Here is a 22293-nt window from a genome sequence, read left to right as displayed (position 1 = left end):
GATCTGACATATTCGTAGAATCTCACTCCAAGGCCGAGCTCAGCAATCGACCGCAACACGAAAGAGTGAGTAACATTGTCGAAGGATTTCTCTAAGTCGAGGCCGAAAATGGCCTGCGTGTCTCGAGTATTGCAGTCGATGATTTGGTGCTTGAGCAGCTTCATAGCGTCTTGCGTCAAAAGCTTGGCCCGAAAACCAATCATGGTGTGCGGGTAGAGCCCATTGTTTTCCAGGTACCGAGTCAACCTATTGAGTACCACACGCTCGGCTACCTTTCCCACACAGGATGTGAGCGAAATGGGGCGCATGTTGTCCAAGTTGAATGGCCTCCTCGACTTGGAGATGAGCACGGTGCGTGCGACCTTCTACGGGTCGGGGACATCGCCACTCTTCCATGCCTCGTTGATGACTTCGGTGAGGTAGTCGATTGACTGGTCGTCCAGGTTGCGAAGGGTCTTATTAGTTATGCCTTCGGGGCCCGCAGCACACTTTCCGTTAAGCCCTTGGAGTGCCTGCCGAACCTCTTCGTGGCATATCTCGGCGTCCAGTTCAGTGTTGGCCGGTCCCGAGTACTCGGGGTACGTTGTTGCGGGGTTGGAGTCGACAGGGAGGTACTTTTGCACCAGCTGCTTCAAAACCTCCTCTTCTGAAGATGACTGCTTGGCTTCGTGTATGGCACGCGCTAGTATGTTCCGCTCGTTAGTTTTGGTATTGGTCTCGCTGAGCAGGTGCTTGAGCAAGTTTCATGTCTTGCCATTATGCATCTGGCCGTCTACCGAGTCGCACACCTCGTCCCACTGCTGCTTGGAGAGGACGTGGCAGTGCTCCTCGATGGTCTTGTTTAGGTCGGAGATTTTCTTCCACAACTTGCGATCGAGGCGCTGGGTTTTTCAGCGGGCGAGAAATATGCGGAAAAGGATATGCGGCCACGCAGCGCAGAAATCAAACGCCTTCCTGCTTTGTTATAGATATCGGCCATCATCACCGCCTGCTGCCCGTGCGTCGTGCTGCTCTTGCCTGGAAGGTGATAGGGAACGGGCCATCGTCTCGGCTGTCTGACGTCACAGACCAAGAAGAGCTAAGTGCTGTCGCAGCGCCACCGCTCAGCATAAAAGGACTGCTCGCCCCTGACCCTCCGGGATATGCGGCCACGCAGCGCAGAAATCAAACGCCTTCCTGCTTTGTTATAGATATCGGCCATCATCACCGCCTGCTGCCCGTGCGTCGTGCTGCTCTTGCCTGGAAGGTGATAGGGAACGGGCCATCGTCTCGGCTGTCTGACGTCACAGACCAAGAAGAGCTAAGTGCGGTCGCAGCGCCACCGCTCAGCATAAAAGGACTGCTCACCCCTGACTCTCCGGGATATGCGGCCACGCAGCGCAGAAATCAAACGCCTTCCTGCTTTGTTATAGATATCGGCCATCATCACCGCCTGCTGCCCGTGCGTCGTGCTGCTCTTGCCTGGAAGGTGATAGGGAACGGGCCATCGTCTCGGCTGTCTGACGTCACAGACCAAGAAGAGCTAAGTGCTGTCGCAGCACCACCGCTCAGCATAAAAGGACTGCTCACCCCTGACCCTCCGGGATATGCGGCCACGCAGCGCAGAAATCAAACGCCTTCCTGCTTTGTTGTAGGTACGCACTAGAACCCTAGTTGTTTTTGTTTTATTTATTTTTTACTCTTTTCTGTGGCTGCTGATTCCCCACTGTTGTATTTTGCCTTACACTCCTGGTCTCTTGTGTCATGGGGGTTGACATTGCAACCTACAGGGTTCGTATCGGAAGCTTTAGAAACTGCTGCAGAAAAAAGATAGCGGATGCTGAACGCCCTTATGCAGAGTCCCGCCTTCTGTGTATCTTGTGCCCCAAACCCTTTCTAGCACTTTTAATCTGCCTAACGTTGCTTTTGCTCTGTGCTGGGGATATTGAAGCCAATCCAGGCCCCAGAGTAGATGATGTGTATGCTCTACTGAAAGAATGCATTGAAACTAACAAAAAGAACTTTGACGCCATTACAGCAACCTTAAACGAAATTCAACGGGATGTTGCTGACATTAGGTCCCGAGTTTGCGCAGTTGAACAAAATCTACCTATAGTACCTGAAATAGGCATGGGCGTCAAAGCAGTGAATGACACACTTGAGGAATTTAAAATGACTTTGTCGCGGACTAATGGTGACCTTGAAAGTGTTGTCGATGACCTAAATAATCGTTCACGAAGAAATAAAGGTTTAGTGGAAGAGGAGAAAGAGGACTATGAGGCTAGCGAAAAATTAGTCAGTGATTTCTGTTCCATGAAACTAAAAATAAACTTCCAACCCGGTGACATTGAACGGGCGCATCGAATTGGGCAGCCTCGTCCTGATTTTACGCGCCCACTGATAATAAAGTTCTTGAATTTCAAGACGAAGGATTCTCTTCTTCGAAATGCGCATAAACTTAACAACACTGAACCTAAAGTCTGGCTCGAGGTAGATTTTTCCCCTAAAATACAGTTCGCAAGGAAAATGCTCCGCGATTTCGCTAAACAGAACAAAGAGAAGGATGAACGCTACAGCATACGGTATAACAAACTAAAGCTCAAAGGACACATATACCACTATGACGCGGTTTCCGCAAGAGTAGTTCAGGCAGACCCTCCGAAAATTTCCATCACGGATTGACAAGCTGTCCGATTCAAGCCTAGAAAAACAAAAGTTCAAAACCTATATATTCTTGTCGCTAACTTCCGTAGCATTATAAATAAAGTTGACTTGTTGCTTTCAGTAGGTCACGCATGCTCCGCTGGTATAATTCTAGGCACTGAAACATGGCTCCGTGAAGACATACGCAATTGTGAACTATCACTTCCAGATTATTTCACGGTCTTCCGTAAAGATAGAACTTTGTCTCGGAGCGGTGGCGTCTTAATAGCTGTAAGAAATTCTTATCAACCCTCCCTTGTTACTATTGATACCACTCTCGAGCTACTCCGCATAAAAACCCAAATTTTAAGGCTGCATTTGTGTTATCGGGGTCTGCTATCGGCCGCCTGACAGCAAACCAGATTTTGTTGATCGCCTAACCCATGTACTAGAATTAATTTTTAACAAATTTCCTCAGTGTGTCTTGCTGCTTGGCGGTGATTTCGATTACCCCTCCAATAACTGGGTCACACCATCATCGCTATCAATATCTGTTGGACGTAAAATATTTCGCTTCCTTCGTACCTTAAAACTTTTTCACTTAACTCAAATGGTAACTGCACCGACGCGCGGCCATCACATCCTCGCCTTAATTTTTACAGACAATCCGACAAACGTTGTAGTCCAAGTCCTTGATGAAATCAGTGACCACAGAGTAGTACACTGTTCCCACCCTCTGCCTCTCCTTAACAAGAAAATAAAGCCTAAACGCATACTAAATTACAAAAAAGCAGATATTGAAAAAATTAATTGCATGTTAACCGAGTTTTTGTGTTCTTTTCTGAACGAATTTAGCAATCACACAACAAATGAAAATTGGATAGTATATCGGGACTTCCTTAAAAAAATTGAAAATACGTGCATTCCTGTGGTTTCCTTCACATTACAAACAAGTGCTCCCTGGTTTTCAAAGAAGGTAAAAGTTGCCTAAACAAAAAGAAAAGAGTGTACAAAAAGGCTTCGCAAATTAACAGTCACCGCACTTGGAATAGGTATAAATAAGTAGCTCGGGAGTCAGAAAAAGCTATTAAAGAAGCTAAGGATCATTATTTTACTGATACGCTGCCGAATCTGTTAAAATCTGATCCGAAAAAGTTATGGCGAGTTCTTAACCCTAAGGATACGGACACTATAATAACATTAAAAGACGCAAATGGGTCGATTGTACCCACATCTGAATGTGCTGAGGTTTTAAACAATGTCTTTAGCGAAGTTTTTGCAGACGAACCACCTCTTGACGAGTCCTGTTCCGTCACTCCTACTCCAATTGCTTGCCCAAGCGAGCCCATTAACGTAACGGAAGTAGGTTTATCATGTGCAATTGCTAGACTTCCGCTTCGGTCTAGCCCTGGACCTGACGGCATCAGCTCAAAACTTTTGAAATTAACTAGTCACGTATCATCGTTTTTATTGTCCTTAATTTTTCAGCAATCGCTTGATTCTGAGTGCGTCCCTGACGATTGCAAATCTGGTCACGTTATACCCATTTATAAGTCTGGTGATCCTTCAAGTTCGAAAATCTACCACCGAATTTCACTCACATCAGTTTGTTGTAAACTCCTCGAACATATAATTTACTCCCACATACTGAGACATCTTAGTACTAATAAAGTGTTAATCGATAATCAACATGGGTTCAGGTACAAGCGGTCTTGCCAGACACAGTTATTTGAATTATCTACGGATTTACATGACTCTTTGCACAAATCGGTTTACACAGCTGCTGTATTTATCGACTTTTCTAAAGCCTTCGACCGTGTTCCCCACATACGGCTCATCCAAAAAATAAACTGCCTAAAGTTAGACATAAAAACTACCCACAAGATTCAGGAATTTCTATCTGGTCGCTCTCAAAAAGTAAAAATAAATGATAATCTCTCCAGTTCCTGTGTCGTTAGGTCAGGAGTACCTCAGGGATCAGTTTTTGGGCCTTTATTATTTCTGATATATGTTAATGACATTGCGAACAATATAACTTCAACAATTCGACTGTTTGCCGATGACTATAATTTATAGACAGATCACATGCACTGATGACGTAGCTATTTTGCAAAGCGTTCTAAATACCCTGGCTAAATGGTGCCACACGTGGAATATGGAAATTAGTACAGATAAAACAAAGGTCATGTCATTTTCTTCGAATCCAAATACTCCATTAAATCGATACATGTTATGCAGATTGGATATTAAACGAACCTTTTCTTTCAAGTATCTTGGCGTGATATTTACTGCTGATTTAAACTGGGCCATGCATATTGAACACGTAACAAACAAGGCACTAAAAAACTTGGCTTTCTTAAGCGCCGTTTATATCTCGCAAACCATGAAACTAGACTTCGCGCTTACACTTCCCTCATCCGTGCAACCCTCGATTATGCTTCAATTATTTGGAACCCTCACACAGCTATACTGTCAGACCGTATTGAATCTATTCAAAACAAGGCTGCCCGCTTCATTTTGCACTCGTACTCACCATACCAAAGTGCCTCAGCATTAAAACAGATTCCTAATCTTCCAGAACACAACACTCATCGTAAATTCTTCCGCTTGACCTTTTTTCACTCTCTGTATCATGGTATTACACCTTTTCCATGCGCTCATATTTTTCCGGCCCATTATGTGTCCAATCGCACTGACCATGCTCGTAAAGTGTCGTCCATATTTGCAAGGACCAAAAAGTACCAAAATTCCCCTTTTGTGTTATCTGTAACCGAGTGGAACGAGCTTCCCAGCGAGATTGCGATGATAAATGATCCGTCTGCATTCCAATCAGTGCTGCGCACATTTCTTGGTGTGTAATATGTCTACTGCTACTATATCTTACCCTGTTGTTATATCTCGTGTACCAGCGAAACGATGAAGAACTAGTGCCATGCAGATTCCTGGAATTGAACTGTACTGGAGATGTGAAATGAGCCATGCGTTACATCCTTGTTGTAAAATGTACCTTTTACCTAGTTATGTCTCATCGCTGTGTGCGTTCCTTTTATATGAATTGATGTATACCTTGTTGTTAACAGTATCCCCCCCTATGTAATGCCTCTCGAGGCCTTTAGGGTATTTAAATAAAAAACACTGCTTGACCTCGAGCAGGTGGGCAAGGCGGCTGTCCATTTTTTCCACCAGAAGGTCAGTACTAATATTCTCCGTGGTACTTATGACGTCCTCTCTGAGCTGGCTAAGCCACTGCTCGATGCTTGGCCTGGTTGCAAGCAGTGGTAGGTCGTTGCGGACTTAGCGAAACTGGTCCCAGTTTGTGCAAGAAAACTCCCGTGCCCTCTTTCGGACCACTGAGAACTGCGTCACCAGGACGTAATGGTCGCTGCCTAAGTCAATGTTCGAGTTGGCCCACTGTACATCAGGGAGATTCTTAACGAAGGTCAAGTCGGGAGTCGAGTCTGCCGTATGAGGTGCATAACCGAGTTGGAAAGGCCTTGTCGGTGATTAGAGTCAGATCCATGTCAGTGGCGTTCTGCCACTGTTCCGCGCCCTTGCTGGTATTGTACGGGTAGCACCAAATGCGGCGTGGAGCATTAAAATTCCCCGCCACAACCAGGGGTTGGGACCCGCCAGGTTGACTACCTTCTTTATGAGGGCCCTGAAGCGCTGTCATTGGTCCTTAGGGCTGCTGTACACGTTCAGAAAAAAGATGCTGCTTTGGTGCGAGCTGCGCGGCAGAATCTTGGTCATGACATATTCGGCGCTGCTGGTGGCCATTTTGAGGTCGTGAGAAATGTATGTGAGCTTCTTACTGACCAAGGTGCAGACGCCCCGGCCATCAGAATAACGCGAGACGGGCTGGTAACCAGTCAGTGTGACGTTTGGGGTTAATGTTTCCTGAAGCAGAATGATGAGGGTTTTTCCGCTAGAGGATCAAATGTACGGCTGCAAGAACGCCTTTTTACTGGGGAAGCCCCTGCAGTTTCATTGGCAAAAGAGAAACGTCTCACTTGCCTTGGCCATCGTGGTGCTTTTGTGGGCTGGTTCTGCCCTCAGATTGGCTAAGAATAGCGTGGGCGATAGGACCCGTAGCACCGGGCTGGGTTCGTACGACGGCGGTTGAGGTCAGGGTGGGTTTCACTACGCTTTCAAGAAAGGACTCTACCTTGGTCGTTTTACGCGGCCATGGTGATCTGCAGTTGGGCGAAATTCTCCCCGAGCTTATTAATGCTTTAACTGAGCGTGGATAGCGTGTCTCGAAGCTCAGATCTGACTCGAATCGCTACACCTGTACCGAAGCATAGTGGCGCCAGCGTGAAAGAAGACGTTGACGTCAGTGTGTGGCTCGTGCTTGCCCGGTTCCTGCCTGTACCAGCTTGTTGCGGCTAACGTTTCTGGAATAATAACCTGTGTTTTTACGCAACCTTGCTCGTTGCATTTGGTGGAAACGTGCTGGGTAACGTCCTGGAGCTCCGCAGCCGTAAGCTACCATCTCAGTCCGCGATGACCGAGCGCGTCGATTCCCCCACAAGGTTCTTCCACGCTGCCACCTGTCATGTGTTCTGGTGTACTTCGTCTGCGTGACCCACCAGTATACAACGGCACTGAAGATCAAGATGTCGAGGACTGGCTGGCAGAGTACGAGCATGCCAGCGCGATTAACAAGTGGGATGACCCTGCGAAGCTGATTCACGTCATCTTCTACTTGACGGATTTGGCCAACCTATGGTTCACCAACCACCAAGCCGACATCCCCACCTGGTCGGTTTTCAAAGAGGCCGTCACCTCGTTTTTCGGCCGTCCAGCCATGCGTAAGCTTCGCGCTGAACTGGGACTGCGGGGACGATTTCAGCGAAATGGTGAGAGCTTCACGAGCTACATTGAGGATGTGATCAGCCTCTGTAGGCGAGTTGATGCCAGAATGACGGAGGCTGACAGAATAAAGAACATAATGACAGGCATTGATGACGACGCTTTTCATATGCTTGTGGCCAAAGACCCACAGACCGTCACGGCCGTGATTCAGTTATGTCAAAGTTTCGATGAGCTGCGCAAGCAACGAGTTTCTACACGTCGCACTAATACGCAGACAGCTGATATTTCGGCCTTGGAGTGCAAAAGCAGTGGCTCCGACTACAGCGTGTTAATGCCTCAAATTCAACAGTACATCCGGGAGGAAGTTGCTCGACAGCTCTCTCTCGTCGCCACCATCAACGAGACCCCCACAACACTGGACCACTCCGCCGTGCTATTCAGACGCAAGTTGCCGAGGCTCTCCCTTCGCCCACATCCCCAATATCAGTGGCTGCACCGCTGACTTATGCAGAAGCCGTCCGCCGACCTCCTGCCCAACCGCCGCTCCCTTCATACAGTCCAGCCACCAACTACTACAGGTCACCAGTTTCAGTTTATCCGGTAAATCGGCCCATTCCACCACCTCGAGCACCTGTAAACTCTTGGCGTACTCCGGATAACCGGCCCGTCTGCAACAACTGTGGTATTCCAGGACATGTCGCGCGCTACTGTCGTCGCCGTGGATTCTATTTTAATGATGTGCAGCATTCCGGCAACATACATCGGCCATCAGAATCGCATGTGACACCTGATTCACATGACCCCCGCTCACGTCGACCAGACTTCAGCCGACGTCGATCTCCTTCACCCCGTCTTCGGTCTCCTTCCCCCATGCTTCGCCGTTCCAACCACGCCCAGGAGGAAAACTAACTGTCGCAGTTCCTGAGGCAAGAGCTGCGCCACCGACGAAATTTACAAGGCCTCATCTATCGCCCCCTAACGAGATTGCCGTGTTTGTGGATGGTTTCGCCGCAACTGCTCTTGCCGGCACAGGTGCCGCTATTTGTATAATCAGTGAAGTGTTATGCCGCAAACTGAACAAAGTGACGTCTCCACTGGTTGAAATTTCTTTACGCACGGCGAGTTCGCAACACGTCCAACCTTCTGCCACATGCACTGCTCGTGTTGTGATTCAAGGAGTGCTTTACATTGTTGAATTTGTCGTCCTCCCGCATGCGTCTCATGAAATCATCCTGGGATGGAACTTTCTTTCCGCTAATCATGCGGTTGTCGACTGCGCTCGTGCTGAACTCGTTTTGTTTCCATTGAGCACGACATTCATAGATCTCCCTCGCTCACCCAAAAAGGTGATCGTCGCCACTGACGTCGTCATTTCTGCTTTTTCGGTCGCCGCGGTATCTCTTTTGTGCAACTCCGTTTCCAATTCAACTGCCTTATTTATGCCGTCACAAGAATGCGCTCGTCGCCGGAACCTTGTCGTCCCGTTTGCCGTCATAACACTTGCCGATGGCTCGAGTGCCGTGTACGTGTGCAATCCGTTCCCTTGTCCCGCTACCTTATTGCATGGCGAAAGCATTGGGAGTCTTGACACTTATGATGACATCTTTCCTTTCGATGCCCGTTCTGATAGACACCGATGTCCGTGGATGCTGTCACAGCTGGCACCGCGCCCTCACTACCTGACGAAAACGTTCTGTTGTGCAGCGTAGACACCGGCCTTACGCAAGACCAGCGCAATCAGCTCATTCAACTACTTGACCGTTTCCGCGTCTCCTTCGACCACGGACAACCTCCCTTGGGACGCACGTCAGTTGTCGCTCACCATATCGACACCGGTCATCATACTCCACTTCGTCAGTGCCCTACCGCGTCTCGCAGGCCGAGCGTGACGTCATCACTCAACACGTCGACGAGATGCTGCAACGTGGTGTTATTCAGCACTCACACAGTCCTTGGGCTTCGCCAGTGGTCCTCGTGCGAAAAAAGGATGGCTCCATCAGGTTTTGCGTGGATTATCGTCGACTAAACAACATCACACGCAAGGATGTTTATCCCCTGCCACGCATTGATGACGCCTTGGATTGCCTTCAAGGTGCGGAGTTTTTCTCTTCACTGGATCTGTGCTCTGGATATTGGCAAGTACCAATGGCTGAACCAGACCGTCCAAAAACGGCGTTTGTGACCCCTGACGGCTTATATGAATTTAATGAAATGCCCTTCGGTCTTTGCAATGCGCCTGCGACTTTTGAAAGGATGATGGACAGTGTTCTCAGGGGACTTAAATGGCACATCTGTCTTTGCTATTTAGATGACATAGTTGTATTTTCGGCGAATTTTTAAACTCATCTTTCCCGTCTGGAACAAGTTATCCAGTGCCTTACGGCAGCCGGGTTGCAACCTAACTTCAAGAAATGTCGTTTTGGCGCCCGCAAACTCACAATTTTCGGCCACGTCGTTTCAAAAGAAGGAATATCGCCAGATCCTGCCAAACTGCGTGCCGTTGCCGAGTACCCCAAGCCTACTACCCTAAAGGAGCTTCGTAGTTTCATAAGCTTGTGTTCCTATTTTCGGCGTTTCATTCGCAACTTTGCCTCTATAATTGCCCCTCTGACTCAGCTTCTCTCCCGTAGCGCGGACCTCTCAGGCTGGAATTCCCACTGCGATGAGGCATTCACGGCGCTACGCCGGCTATTCATCTCTCCGCCAGTTCTCCGCCACTTCGATCCCAATGCACCCACTGAAATTCACACGGATGCAAGCGGTGTCGGCCTCGGTGCCATTCTCGCTCAACGCATGGATGGCTGCGACGAGTACGTTGTCGCCTATGCCAGCCGTACACTAACGAAGGCAGAGTCCAACTATTCCGTCACGGTAAAGGAGTGCTTGGCTATCATTTGGGCTATAGGAAAATTTCGCACTTACCTTTACGGACGCCAGTTTGATGTTGTCACAGATCACCATGCCTTATGCTGGTTAGCGTCCATGAAAGATCCTACTGGCCGCCTCACTCGTTGGGCTTTACGCCTTCAGGAATACGATATCCGTGTTGTTTATCGCTCAGGACGCAGACATTCAGACGCCGATGCACTATGCCGTTCTTCACTGCCTCCTGACCTTGCCTGCTTATCAACTGCCACTTGCGATTCGTCATCGTTGAGCATCACTGACATGCCATCCGAACAGCGCAAGGATCCCTGGATCAATTTTTTGCTCGACGTCCTCTCTCACAGTTCGTCAGAAACGACTTCACGCTCCCTCTCTCGTCAAGCAAGACACTTTGCTGTCCGTGAAGGCTTGTTGTATCGCCGCAATCACGTGACGGATGTCCGTAGGTGGCTCCTTGTCATCCCTCGTCATTTGCGTTCGGACATATGCGCTGCCTTTCACGATGACCCCCAGTGTGGCCACGCCGGAGTATTTAAGACTTACTCTCGCCTTCGTCTAAGATACTACTGGCGCGGCATGTATCGGCACGTTCGCCAGTACGTTCGGTCATGCACCACGTGTCAACGACGCCTTCTCACAGCACTGCTGGCCCTTTGCAACCCTTAACCTGCCCAGCGAGACCATTCGACCGCGTCGGAATTGATATTTATGGTTCTCTACCCAACTCTCTTCGAGGCAACCGGTGGATTATCGTCACCGTGGATCATTTAACACGCTACGCTGAAACATCTGCGCTGCCTGCTACCACTGCGAAAGACGTTGCGTCCTTTGTTCTTCACCATCTCATTTTGCGACACGGTGCACCTCGTGAATAACTCAGTGACCGTGGACGCGTGTTTCTCTCAAACGCCGTCGACGAGCTACTCAAGGCATGTCGCACTGTCCATAGGAAATCCTCGGCATACCATCCCCAAACCAATGGCATGACAGAACACTTTAACCGTACCCTTGGAGATATGCTTGCCATGTACGCCTCTGACGACCACACTAATTGGGACGAAGTGCTCCCTTTTGTCACGTACGCGTACAACTCTGCGCCACAAACAACCACTGGCTTTTCTCCTTTCTTCCTTCTGTACGGACGTGAGCCATCATGCTCCATGGACACCATTCTCCCTTACAGGACTGATGTTTCCAAAGCGACGTCTGTTTCCGAAGCAGCTGCTTATGCCGAAGAGTGTCGTCAACTCGCTCGCTCATTTACCGCACAAGACCAATGGCGCCATAAAACTGACCATGATTCCTCTGCGTCTACTGTACACTATAACCCAGGAATGCTGGTTTGGCTCTGGGTCCCGTCTACCCCTCCCGGTCTTTCCCCGAAGCTTTCGTCGTAATACCATGGCCCCTACCGTGTGGTGCGGCAAACATCTCCTGTCAACTATGAAGTTGAGCCCATTGATCCACCCTTGGACCAACGCTGCCGTGGGCGTGAAACAGTACACGTATCACGCCTCAAACCGTGCTATGACCCCCTTGTCGTGTCCTTTCCCTAGGTCGCCAGGTTGGCTCCTTTCTGCGCGGGGAGTAATTGTACCGAAGCATAGTGGCGCCAGCTCTGTGCCAGCGTGAAAGAAGACGTTGACGTCAGTGTGTGGCTCGTGCTTGCCGGGTTCCTGCCTGTACCAGCTTGTTGCGGCTAACGTTTCTGGAATAATAACCTGTGTTTTTACGCAACCTTGCTCGTTGCACACCTTCCTGTTCGTAGGTGACGGCCCTCTTCTTGGGAGCACTTTCACCCTCGCTGTTGCTGTCGCCGGCTTCAGTGCTGTGCACTTCCATGGATAGAGCATTGTGTCGGCAACGAAGGCGGCGGCGGGTTGCGGTGGTGGGTTTCCCGCGTTCTTAATCTCAGCGATTTCAGACATAAACCTGTTTATGGTTTCCCTCATCGCAGCGTTCCCACGTTTCAACTGGGAAATCTCGTGCGCGCTCTCCGCGTGCTCTGGGAGTGACCCCAACAGTAGCTCAGCTGGCCCTCCTCGGACCGCGTCAGCCCAGGTTGCAGAACCCGACTCCTTGCTTCTTGCTGACACCCCACTAGGCTGCTGTTGCCACCCCGTAGACCTGGATCAGGACCTGGAGTGGCTCCCAGACTTGTAACACCGCGCTCCTCCTCGGGACCGGGAACGGCTCCTGGACCGGGAAAGGCCCCTGAAATGGGACCGAGAACGTCGCCTGGAACGGCCCCCGGAACCGCGTGACTGCTGGAAGTACTGCCCATCCGTGGGGGGTGATGGTGGTGCCGTGGCTTGGCCTTGATCGGTGGCACGAAACTTTTCCCAGCGCTTTCGTCGCACGACATTCGGGATCTGGAATCTTCGCCTACAGTCCTTGTCGGCCGTTAGGTGCTGCCCACCGCACAGCCTGCACTTGGGGGTACACTTGTGTTGTGCGTCAGAATTTGAAGCCCCGCAGCCCTGACATACGACGTCGTCTGGGCTGGGACACACATTAGCATGGTGACCGAGCTGACCACAAGCGTAGAAAATGTCTATTTTCTTGCGATAAAGTGAACATTGCACAAGGGTGGGGCCGTAGCGTACAATGTTTCGGACTCTATGACGGTCGAAGGCGACGATTACAGTACCGGTGCTGCCTATGCGCTTGGCTGCCAGGGCGAGCGGATTTCCTTCATTTACGATCTTTTTGTCAATATCATTCGGGTCGTCGACGAGTGGAATACCTCGGATCACGCCTTTGCACGTGGAATGAGGGGCGACCTCGTAGGCACCGACCTCGTCTGTTTGGCCCATGACGACGATCTGCCGAACTTCGACGTAGTGGTTGGCATTTTCCCTTCTAGGTGTGCTAACAACCATAATATTCTGCTGCACGTTGGGGCAAAGCGTGTCGCCCCGCTAATCTTCGGCACAGATGCTTGTGGCCACCAGGATTGCATCAGCCACCACGGCGCCGCCGGTCTTGATAGTAATGAGGCCCCCGCGGGGCCGAATCACGATCTTGGTATCCTCCCTGGGGAGCTGGGGCATCCGGCCCACGCGAACAATCCTAGCCTTGATGTTGTTGCCACTGTTGCGGCCTCGCGGGGCCTCGGCCGTTGTCGGCTTCGTCTCGTTGAGAGTAGCAACATTAGGATCGATTAGCACCTGCCGAGCGCGCGCCAGCTCTTCTGGCCCCTGCAGGCTGCCAATCGTGGTCTTTTGTTACCTATTCGGGGGTGATATCCTCCCCCACCACCAGATATTCCATTTTTCTGGAACTAAGCCCAGAGAAGAGCGAAAAGGGCACCCGGGAACGGCGACGCGGCTGGCGTCGCGCTGGCGTGGGCTTAACTCGTTAGGCTTAGCCCAAGCGGCGGTTGGCTCCGGAGAAAAAAACGTTCCAAAACGTCAAAATAGTCTATACCCGGCGACAACTTTCTGTGGCAGCACAGCCAAGGCTACGGAGCCGAAGCACGCTTGTCTTACTGCGCCACAGCATGTGGTCACTCAACGAAAACGTTTGTATACTGTTATGGGTAACTAAGATTTTACCATTGGTCACTTACATTTTTCGCGCATTTATTTTTTAATTAGTGAATAAAAACGTTGCCCAGTAGAAAAAATTTTGTTTCACGCTCTCTCAGGTTTTTCGGGGGTTTTTTGGCTTCCGTCGCCTTTTTACCTCACCGCTTCCTCACTGTCAAAGATGGCGTCCACCGGTTACAGCTCGTCAACGTCGCTTACGGAGGAAACACCGCCGCGTGCCGCGAGTCCACCAGCTGCGCAGCCGTACCAGGCGTTGTCAAATCAAAAGCTCTCCGTACAGGCCAAGGAGGTGGCGTACAACGTTTACGCGCAAGTAAGGAAAAGCAGCGAAACGCGAGCAAACGCAGCGAAACGCGAGCAGCGAAACCTGCAGCGAAACGCGAGCAAATGCGAGCCGAAACGCGAGCAATTTTTAATAATTGTGACACGAGCCGAGTTTCGCTGCATTTGCCGCGCTTCGCTGCAGATGACTTGCTTCATTTTTGTTGTTTATTCTTGCAGACCCATATACGACCTTGACGAAACCTGGGTCAACGCCGGACACACAAAGGATAAAGTATGCGCTGGTGAAATCAAAACCGAAACACCCGTCGAAGCGGTCGGACTACTTGGCGCAGTAGCACATGTGCATAGGCTCCGCCCACGTAGCCTTGGCCGTGCTGCCACAGAAAGTTGTCGCCGGGTATATTCACGCAGCAGGTTTAGGCATCAAAATAGTCCTGGCAGTTTCACTGATGGGACACAAACAAAGCTGAACGCGCACTCGATAAATTCACTTGAAGATCATTGTAGTAAACAGGAGCCGCTCGAAGGTCGTATGAACAACACAGACGCCGCGCCACGTCTCCTCATTGTGGATCGGCAGAAAAAATTAGAGTTCATTTGAGCGACTCATTAGTCTTTTATTGTGCAATTAAGGTTTCGATCATGTTGTGTGTATGCTTTAATGCCATAGCTTGATTGATTGATTGATTGATTGATTGATTGATTGATTGATTGATTGATTGATATGTGAAGCTTAACGTGCCGAAACCACCTATTATTATAGGATACGCCGTAGTGGAGGCGTCCGGAAATATTGACCACCTGGGGTTCTTTAACGTGCACCAAAATCTCAGCACACGGGCCTACAACGTTTCCGAATCCAACAGAAATGCAGCCGCCGCAGCTGTGATTTGATCCCGCGTCCTGCGGGTCAGCAGACGAGTACCTTAGCCAATAGACCACCGTCTATTGTCGTTAAAGTTATTGCGATAAGAAAAGCCAGAGGCGCTGTGGTCACCGAGGTGAATGGACGCTCTTCACGCCGGCTCCGTTCTCATAGAATGATTTCGCAGCGAATACAGCCAGGCACCGCTCGGATTTATATACCATCTGATTCTTCTCTTCACCGAGAATCCGAAGAGACCATATTCTAAGGTAGGTGATCATTTTTGAAGATTTTACGACCGAAAACCAGCCCCCACCAAGCATCGTCTACTATTCCTACGACCGGCGCTCCACATCGACTGAGGCGGCCTCACGATAGCCAGGCCTCGGCGTTCGCGCCATACAGGCCGTAATCAGCAATAATGGAGGTATCGCAGCACAATGAAGACGCCACCCAACGGGAAGGCGAAGACGTCACCCAACAGGAAGATGACACAGGTTAACGGGTGGGTGGACAGAAGTTCGAAACAAATCGTGCGAAGAAAGGTAGCCAGGAACGCCGTGGTAGCCCTAGCCCTACCCGAACACCTAGAACGCCGGTGCAAATCTGATATCCCGGATAACCAGAGCCAGCAAAATGCCAAGACTGCCGACAGGCGACTTCAAGATAGTTATAAGGCCAAGAGGAGGACTGCTGCTATCCAAGCTCAGCTTAACGGAGCTAGACAAAGCTGTGTATGAAGCGGCCGAGAGCCCTTATGAAGAAAGAAAGACGGACACGATTTGTCCGAATAATTTTCAGAACATCTTGGTCGTTAGCAGCTTAACGAAGACCATGCAGACAAGTACCAAGGCATCAAGCACATCAAAGCCAACGACAAGTTGTATGAGGTGGGAGCATACGAGACGGCCCCGGAACTCACTGCCAAAGGTGTAATCAAAGGAGTTCCTTTGAACGAAACTCCACGGGACATCACCGCAGCTATTATTACAGCCCGAAATCCTACGGCAATCGCAGCCAAACGTCTTGGCAACACCACAACAGTGATAGTCCTTTTTGACGGCAGCAGAGTCCCGACGCGCGTTATGTACAAAGGAGTGCTCACACGCTGTTCACTATACAGGAAACAAGTTGACTTTTGCAAATAATGCTACAGACTTGGGCACAGGAGTGACGTGTGTTGGAGGCTAAACGGCATGCTATGTGCTGGTTGTGGAACGCCTGATCCGAGCGAGGACCACCACTGTCAGCCAGGATGCAAGCTGTGCGGCAACGATCATCCCACGGCTGACAAACTCTGCAAGGCCAAGTTCAAGACACCATACATCGTAAAACAACGCCAGTGGTTCCGACAACTTCAAGAGACGCTCGAGGAGAACTACCCCCCTACCACCAAGCCAACCGAATGCGGGAGGTCCAAATTCCGGACGAGGGCAACGCCTGGGTCCAGATCAAGGTCCTGGTCCTGCGCAACGCCCCGCGGCCACACCACCCAGTCTCCGGGACCGAGAAGGCGCACTACATCCCGTTCCAGATCCCGGTCTAAGCCAAAGGGTGGCAATGGCCATCAAGGGAACCCGGCATTCATGGTGAGCTGGTCAGACGTGGCTAAAGGGACGCGCCCTGAGCCTTTGGGGGAGACTGCGCATAATGTCAGCGATACAGCGGAGCTGAAAAAAGAAAACGCTCAGCTTAGAGAATTGATATCACAACTTACTCGGGAAATTCAAAGTCTTAAAAACTGCACAAATAGAACTTCTAGTCAAATGCATTCCGCGGCCCAAGAGCGCCTCGAAGAAATGCCAGATAACGAAATGGATGAGGACAGTACCCCGCCACCTCTTAAAAGGAAAGCTCAGGTGTCTAATGACAAAACTACGGCGCAAACCTCGAACATTAATCAAACATTGTCCGAACTACAGAAAGCAGTTAAGGAACAGGCAGAGGAAACCAACAACCTCTCGCTTGCAATATCCATGATCATGAATAGACCAGATAAACTCGAAGCTAACGTAGCCAATCTCAACCCTAGGACACCTCTGGTACTTCCAGCTACCAACCTTCCGATAAGCACTGAAAAAAATTCACACTTATTTCAGGGCACCACATCAGTGGCTATATCAACTAATTTCATGAGGCCTGCCTCCTTTCGCCCTCCTCCCTCTTCGATAGCCAACTCAAAATAGGGAAGCCCAGAAAAAGTGACTTAATTATTTGGCAGTGGAATTGCAGGAGCTATGAGGGGAAGAGAGCAGTCTTGCAACAACACCTTAGAGACAGAACCAAACCGGATGTTCTAATTTTGCAGGAAACACATGCTTTAGCTAAGCTACCCGGATATCAGGCGATTGGCCCCTCAACAGGGGATATTAGAACACTAACCACTTTAGTAAGGAAGAGACTCGTAGCAATCTGCCACGACACCCGCATCACAGATATTGAATATATACTCGTACAACTTGCCCCTAAAAGAAAAAAATCTCCGAGCATATTTATTCTGAATTTGTACAGCAATCACGCACGCATACGACAACGCTTTCTTCTTCTCTTCAAGAAGGCCGTAGATATAGCGGGACTCTATCCACTCGTCATAGGTGGAGACTTTAACGCTCCACACAGTGCTTGGAATACGGATACACAAGAGCCAAAGGAAAAACGCTATGGCAGGATATTCAAGAAACAGGCTTAACTCTCATCACTGACCCTGACTCCCCTACGCGTATGGGAACTGGGCTTGCAAGAGACACCACTCCAGACTTAACGTTAGTTCGTAACGCGGGGACCGCTAAATGGAAAAACACATTCGATGATCTGGGGAGTGATCATCGAATGATAGAAATCAGGATAGAAACCATGGCTGCCGCAAAAATTCAGAGACAGATTAGATGGACTGACTGGAATAAGTTTCGGAAAGTCAGAAACGCGAAAAAAAGAAGACCCTATCAGCAATATAGAAGATTTGATCAAAGATGTCAATAACGACGTCAGCGAGGCAACGCGAAGTATCACCTCAAGTCCACCCCTAGAGCAGATTGATAGCCGTCTCGCACACATGTGGGAGGCCAAGCAATCACTGCAGAATAGATGATGGGGACAGAGGCACAACAGGCCCTTGCGCAAGAGCATAGCCAAGCTGAACAAACAGATCAAAGAACATTGTAAGCAGCTAAGCAAACAGCAATGGGACCAAGTTTGTAATAGTCTCGATGGCCAAATGAATGCTGGTAAGACATGGCGCATGCTCAAACACCTGCTAGACGCAGATAACACCAAATCAGCACAAAAGCAAACCTTGCGTAAACTGGTGCACCAGTATAACGGCAGTGAGGAGGACTGTATTGCTGAGGCTAGCAACACGTGCTTTCCCGCCATGCCTGTCATAGAGCACGGACCTTATTCCGGAGGCCCGAACGAGCTCTTAGATGAGGAGTTTACTGTGGCTGAAATCAGGGCCACGCTACAGAAGCTAAACACCAAATCTGCACCGGGACCAGACGGGATCACTAACAGAACACTACGGAACCTTGACGACCAAGCCATAGAGAACATCACGCAATATATTAACGAGTGCTGAACTGAGGGCACTATACCGAAACAGTGGAAGAAAGCTAAAGTAATCCTCATCCCCAAGCCCGCGAAACCCCCCGATCTATCAAATTTACGCCCCATATTACTAACGTCTTGAGCTGGGAAGCTAATGGAACACGCTTTTCTAGACAGAATCAACACTTATCTTGAGGAGAACGAAATCTACCCAGATTTCATGTTGGGGTTCCGCACACGGCTCTCCACGCAAGACGCCATGCTGCAAATTAAGCAGCAGATTCTAGACAACAAAACAAGAGCTACCTCGGCGATCTTAGGGTTAGACCTTGAAAAAGCCTTCGACAAAGCATTGCATACGGCTATCTTACATCAGATCTGCAAATTAAGCTTAGGATCAAGAGCGTATAATTATGTCAAGGACTTCCTAACAGACAGAACGGCATCTATCGTAATGGGAGAACTGATATCTGAGAAAAGGCTTATGGGCAGTGCTGGTACCCCGCAGGGTTCAGTCATATCGCCAATGCTGTTTAATCTCATAATGATAGGACTCCCGGCGCGGCTGAACTCAATATACAGAATACATCATTCTATATATGCAGATTATATCACCATCTGGGCGTGTGAAGGTAGTGACGGAGAGATAGAGCAGAGACTACAGCAGGCCGTCACCACTATTGAGGAGTATCTTGATGGTACTAGCCTCGAGTGCTCGCCAGATAAATCCAAACTCCTCCTCTATCGCCCCACGCTTAAAGGCAGACCACCCAAGGAATACAACCGGGACCGGGCTTACGAAGAGATCCAAATTCACACCAAAAACGGCAGGACTATTCCTATAGTGCAACAAATCAGAGTCCTTGGACTCATAATCGAATCTAAGGGTACAAACGGTGAAACCGTAAAGAGGTTAGTAACCAAAGTCACCAACGCAATACGGCTAATCAAGAGAGTCACCAACAAACACCAAGGCATGAAAGAGGCTAACGTCATCAGGCTTATTTATTCATTCGCCATAAGTCATATTATATACGTAGCGGCATATCTAAACTAGTATACAGCCGAAAAACTCAAAATCAACGCACCCATACGAAAGGCGTACAAACAAGCTTTGGGCCTTCCAGATAGCAACAGCAACGAAAAACTGTTTCAACTGGGCTTACATAACACTTTAGAGAAGCTGATAGAAGCGCAACAGGGTGCCCAGTTGGAGAGGCTAGCCAGCACGCGCACAGGACGGAGTATCCTTGACAAGTTGGGGATAAATTACCATATGCAACAAGGAAGTAAAGTGTCGGTTTGAAAGGTGATCCAGGTCCCCAGGTCCCCAATTTGCCCAAAAACCAAAAGAAAAACCAAAAAAAAAGATCCAGGTCCCCAATTTGCCCAAAAACATGCACCCCGAATTTATTCAGGGCAGAAGAGAAAGCCGCGCTAGAACTCTGCTTAAGGCCTACGGCAGAGACAAGGAAGCGTTGTTCATAGACGCAGCGGAGTACACTAGTCACAAATCCTACGTTGCGGCAGTAATAAACACCGAACGCAAATGCGTAAACGCGTGCTCCATACGCTCGGAAAATTCAGAAATAGCGGAAGAGGTGGCTATTGCACAGGCCATAATTTCCCCAAAGTGTAGGTATGTCATCAGCGACTCGCAGTCAGCAATTCGTAACTATGCACGAGGAAGAATATCTCCCGAGGCAGCCAACATACTCCTCCGCAAGGCAAATCTCATATCATCCGAGGAATTCGAAGAAAGGTATATTATATGGTCCCTAGCCCACACCCCGTGTGCGTCGCTCATTCCCAAGCTTAACGAGGAGGCTCACCGCGTTGCACGAAGTCTCACTTACCGCACTCGCAATGGAGCTTCACATGAGGTACTGGGAGGAGATGAGTGGTGGGAGAGGGACAGAATGTTTAGGTTCTGTGACATTATCCAATTCTACCAAAAGTCGAGGCGCAGATTTTCACCACCTAGCTCCACATTAGACAGATCTCAGGAGGTTGACTGGAGGTGACTTCAAACTAGAACATTTCCCAACCCGAAGCACCTAAATCGCATCTACCCCGGACTACACCCAGATGACTCGTGTAAACTATGTAGCATGAGACGCGCCTCCCCAGAGCATATGGTATGGGAATGCACACAGATGCAGGACGCCAATGCAGTATCCCCAGAACAGCTTGGGGCGCGGTGGAGAGCCGCGCTGATCAGCTCAGATCGGACAGATCAAATATGGGCCATCCAGCGAGCACTGGAGGCGGCTGAGAGACAGGGTCTCTCCACGCCCCTGGTGCGGCTTAGGCCCACGCCTCAATCCGCTGGTTAAATAAAGTTTGCTCACTCACTCAAGAAAATCCAAGAAACTCGCCTTCCCTTTTACAACATTGCTCACGCTTCGCGTCAATTGTTATCCCGGTGGCATATCTGCGTGAGTAGCGGCGATTATAAACATGAGTTGTCATAAAGAAAGTAGTAATGCTGAAGACAAGTATATACGACCGTAGGTCGCCAGAAGACGTGGAGATCAGTTATACTCACTAAATGAATGTATTTTCTGTTTCAAGCTCACTGGCATGCGCACTCGCACGAATTTTACTCACCTGGGCTCACTGGGACTTTGATTCATAATTTTTCCTCATATGGACTGACTCTCTCACCGACATTTCTGTAAAAAGTGGACTTACTAGCTTTTACAACTGCACCAAATTATTCTTCCAGCGAATCTCTGAGATTAAGATTCACGTTGCGATGTCAGTCGGATCGAGTCGACTCGCTAGTCTGCCGTCCTTCAATGCTCACCATGGCGGCGTTTCGCGCAGGGCCCCGTTCTTCTTCGTGCATCGCCGAAGCTCTAAGCCCTGCACGTGGTGGCCGTGCCACTCACCGTAACACCCGATATGCCTTGGATCAAAAAGCGGCCACGGGGTGAGACGACGTGGGCGGCGTCTCGGACGACGACGAAGGCGCTGAAGTCGGTGCGACAGTCCACCGTTGCCAGCCGCTGGCCGGCGCCTTTGGCGGCGTCCTAATGTTTTGTTTTTTATTATAACTTAATGTTTAATTTTGTTCTTTTAACTGCAGTTCAGAAATTGTTTTTCGCGACAGAAATAAAAGACTTGTATGCGAACTGTATTTCGCTGTTTTTTTTCAATTGTTTTATTGTGGGAGCTTTGTTAAACATGGGCAGAATGACCCTAAATAGCGAATTGCAGATATGAAGCTCAGAGGAAGTAAAAATTGCATGATCTGTTGTGAATTTTGCTGTAAATGTGAAACTTCATGATCTTTCAATAAAACTAGTGTAGTGAAGCTTTGAGAAAATTGTCATTGAAAAGTCGCACACCATGCCATAATAAGATATCGGCTGATTATGATACTTAAAGAGCAAAAGCGCCAATTTAGGTGTCTGCAAAGTCTCATAAGAAACACTAGCCTTTACTTCGTAAGTTCGCTAAAGTCAATCGTATTTTTTTTTCTTTGCCAGCAGTTAGAATTGAACGATATACAGTGACGCAGAATCGAGCACTATAGATGTGAAAAGCGATGAAAGTTTCACACTGTTTCTTACGGATTGTTCGCCATAAGTGAATCGAAGGTGAAGAGTTTCGGTGTGGGTCTATTGTTATAATAATGACAATTAACGCTGCAGCATAAGAGCTTTGTTGATGCTGTCGGTATACCGGCGATTGTCATATGTTATAGCTCGGCCCACTGCA

At 49.2% G+C, this 22293-nt stretch overlaps 1 protein-coding gene across 1 annotated transcript; it reads left to right on the top strand.

Moving 5' to 3' along the window:
* Positions 1-297: 297 nt before the first annotated feature.
* Positions 298-21709, top strand: LOC142791311 (uncharacterized). The gene is made up of 3 exons (XM_075885475.1): positions 298-371; positions 895-1634; positions 21397-21709. The coding sequence occupies exons 1-3, from the start codon at positions 298-300 to the stop codon at positions 21504-21506; spliced, it is 924 nt and encodes a 307-aa protein (XP_075741590.1). The 3' UTR covers positions 21507-21709.
* Positions 21710-22293: the final 584 nt, after the last annotated feature.

The sequence above is a fragment of the Rhipicephalus microplus genome, chromosome 2 (assembly GCF_043290135.1).
Source record: "Rhipicephalus microplus isolate Deutch F79 chromosome 2, USDA_Rmic, whole genome shotgun sequence".
NCBI lineage: Eukaryota > Metazoa > Arthropoda > Arachnida > Ixodida > Ixodidae > Rhipicephalus > Rhipicephalus microplus.
Note: the sequence above shows the minus strand (reverse complement) of the source record. Positions and strands in the feature narration are given on the sequence as shown.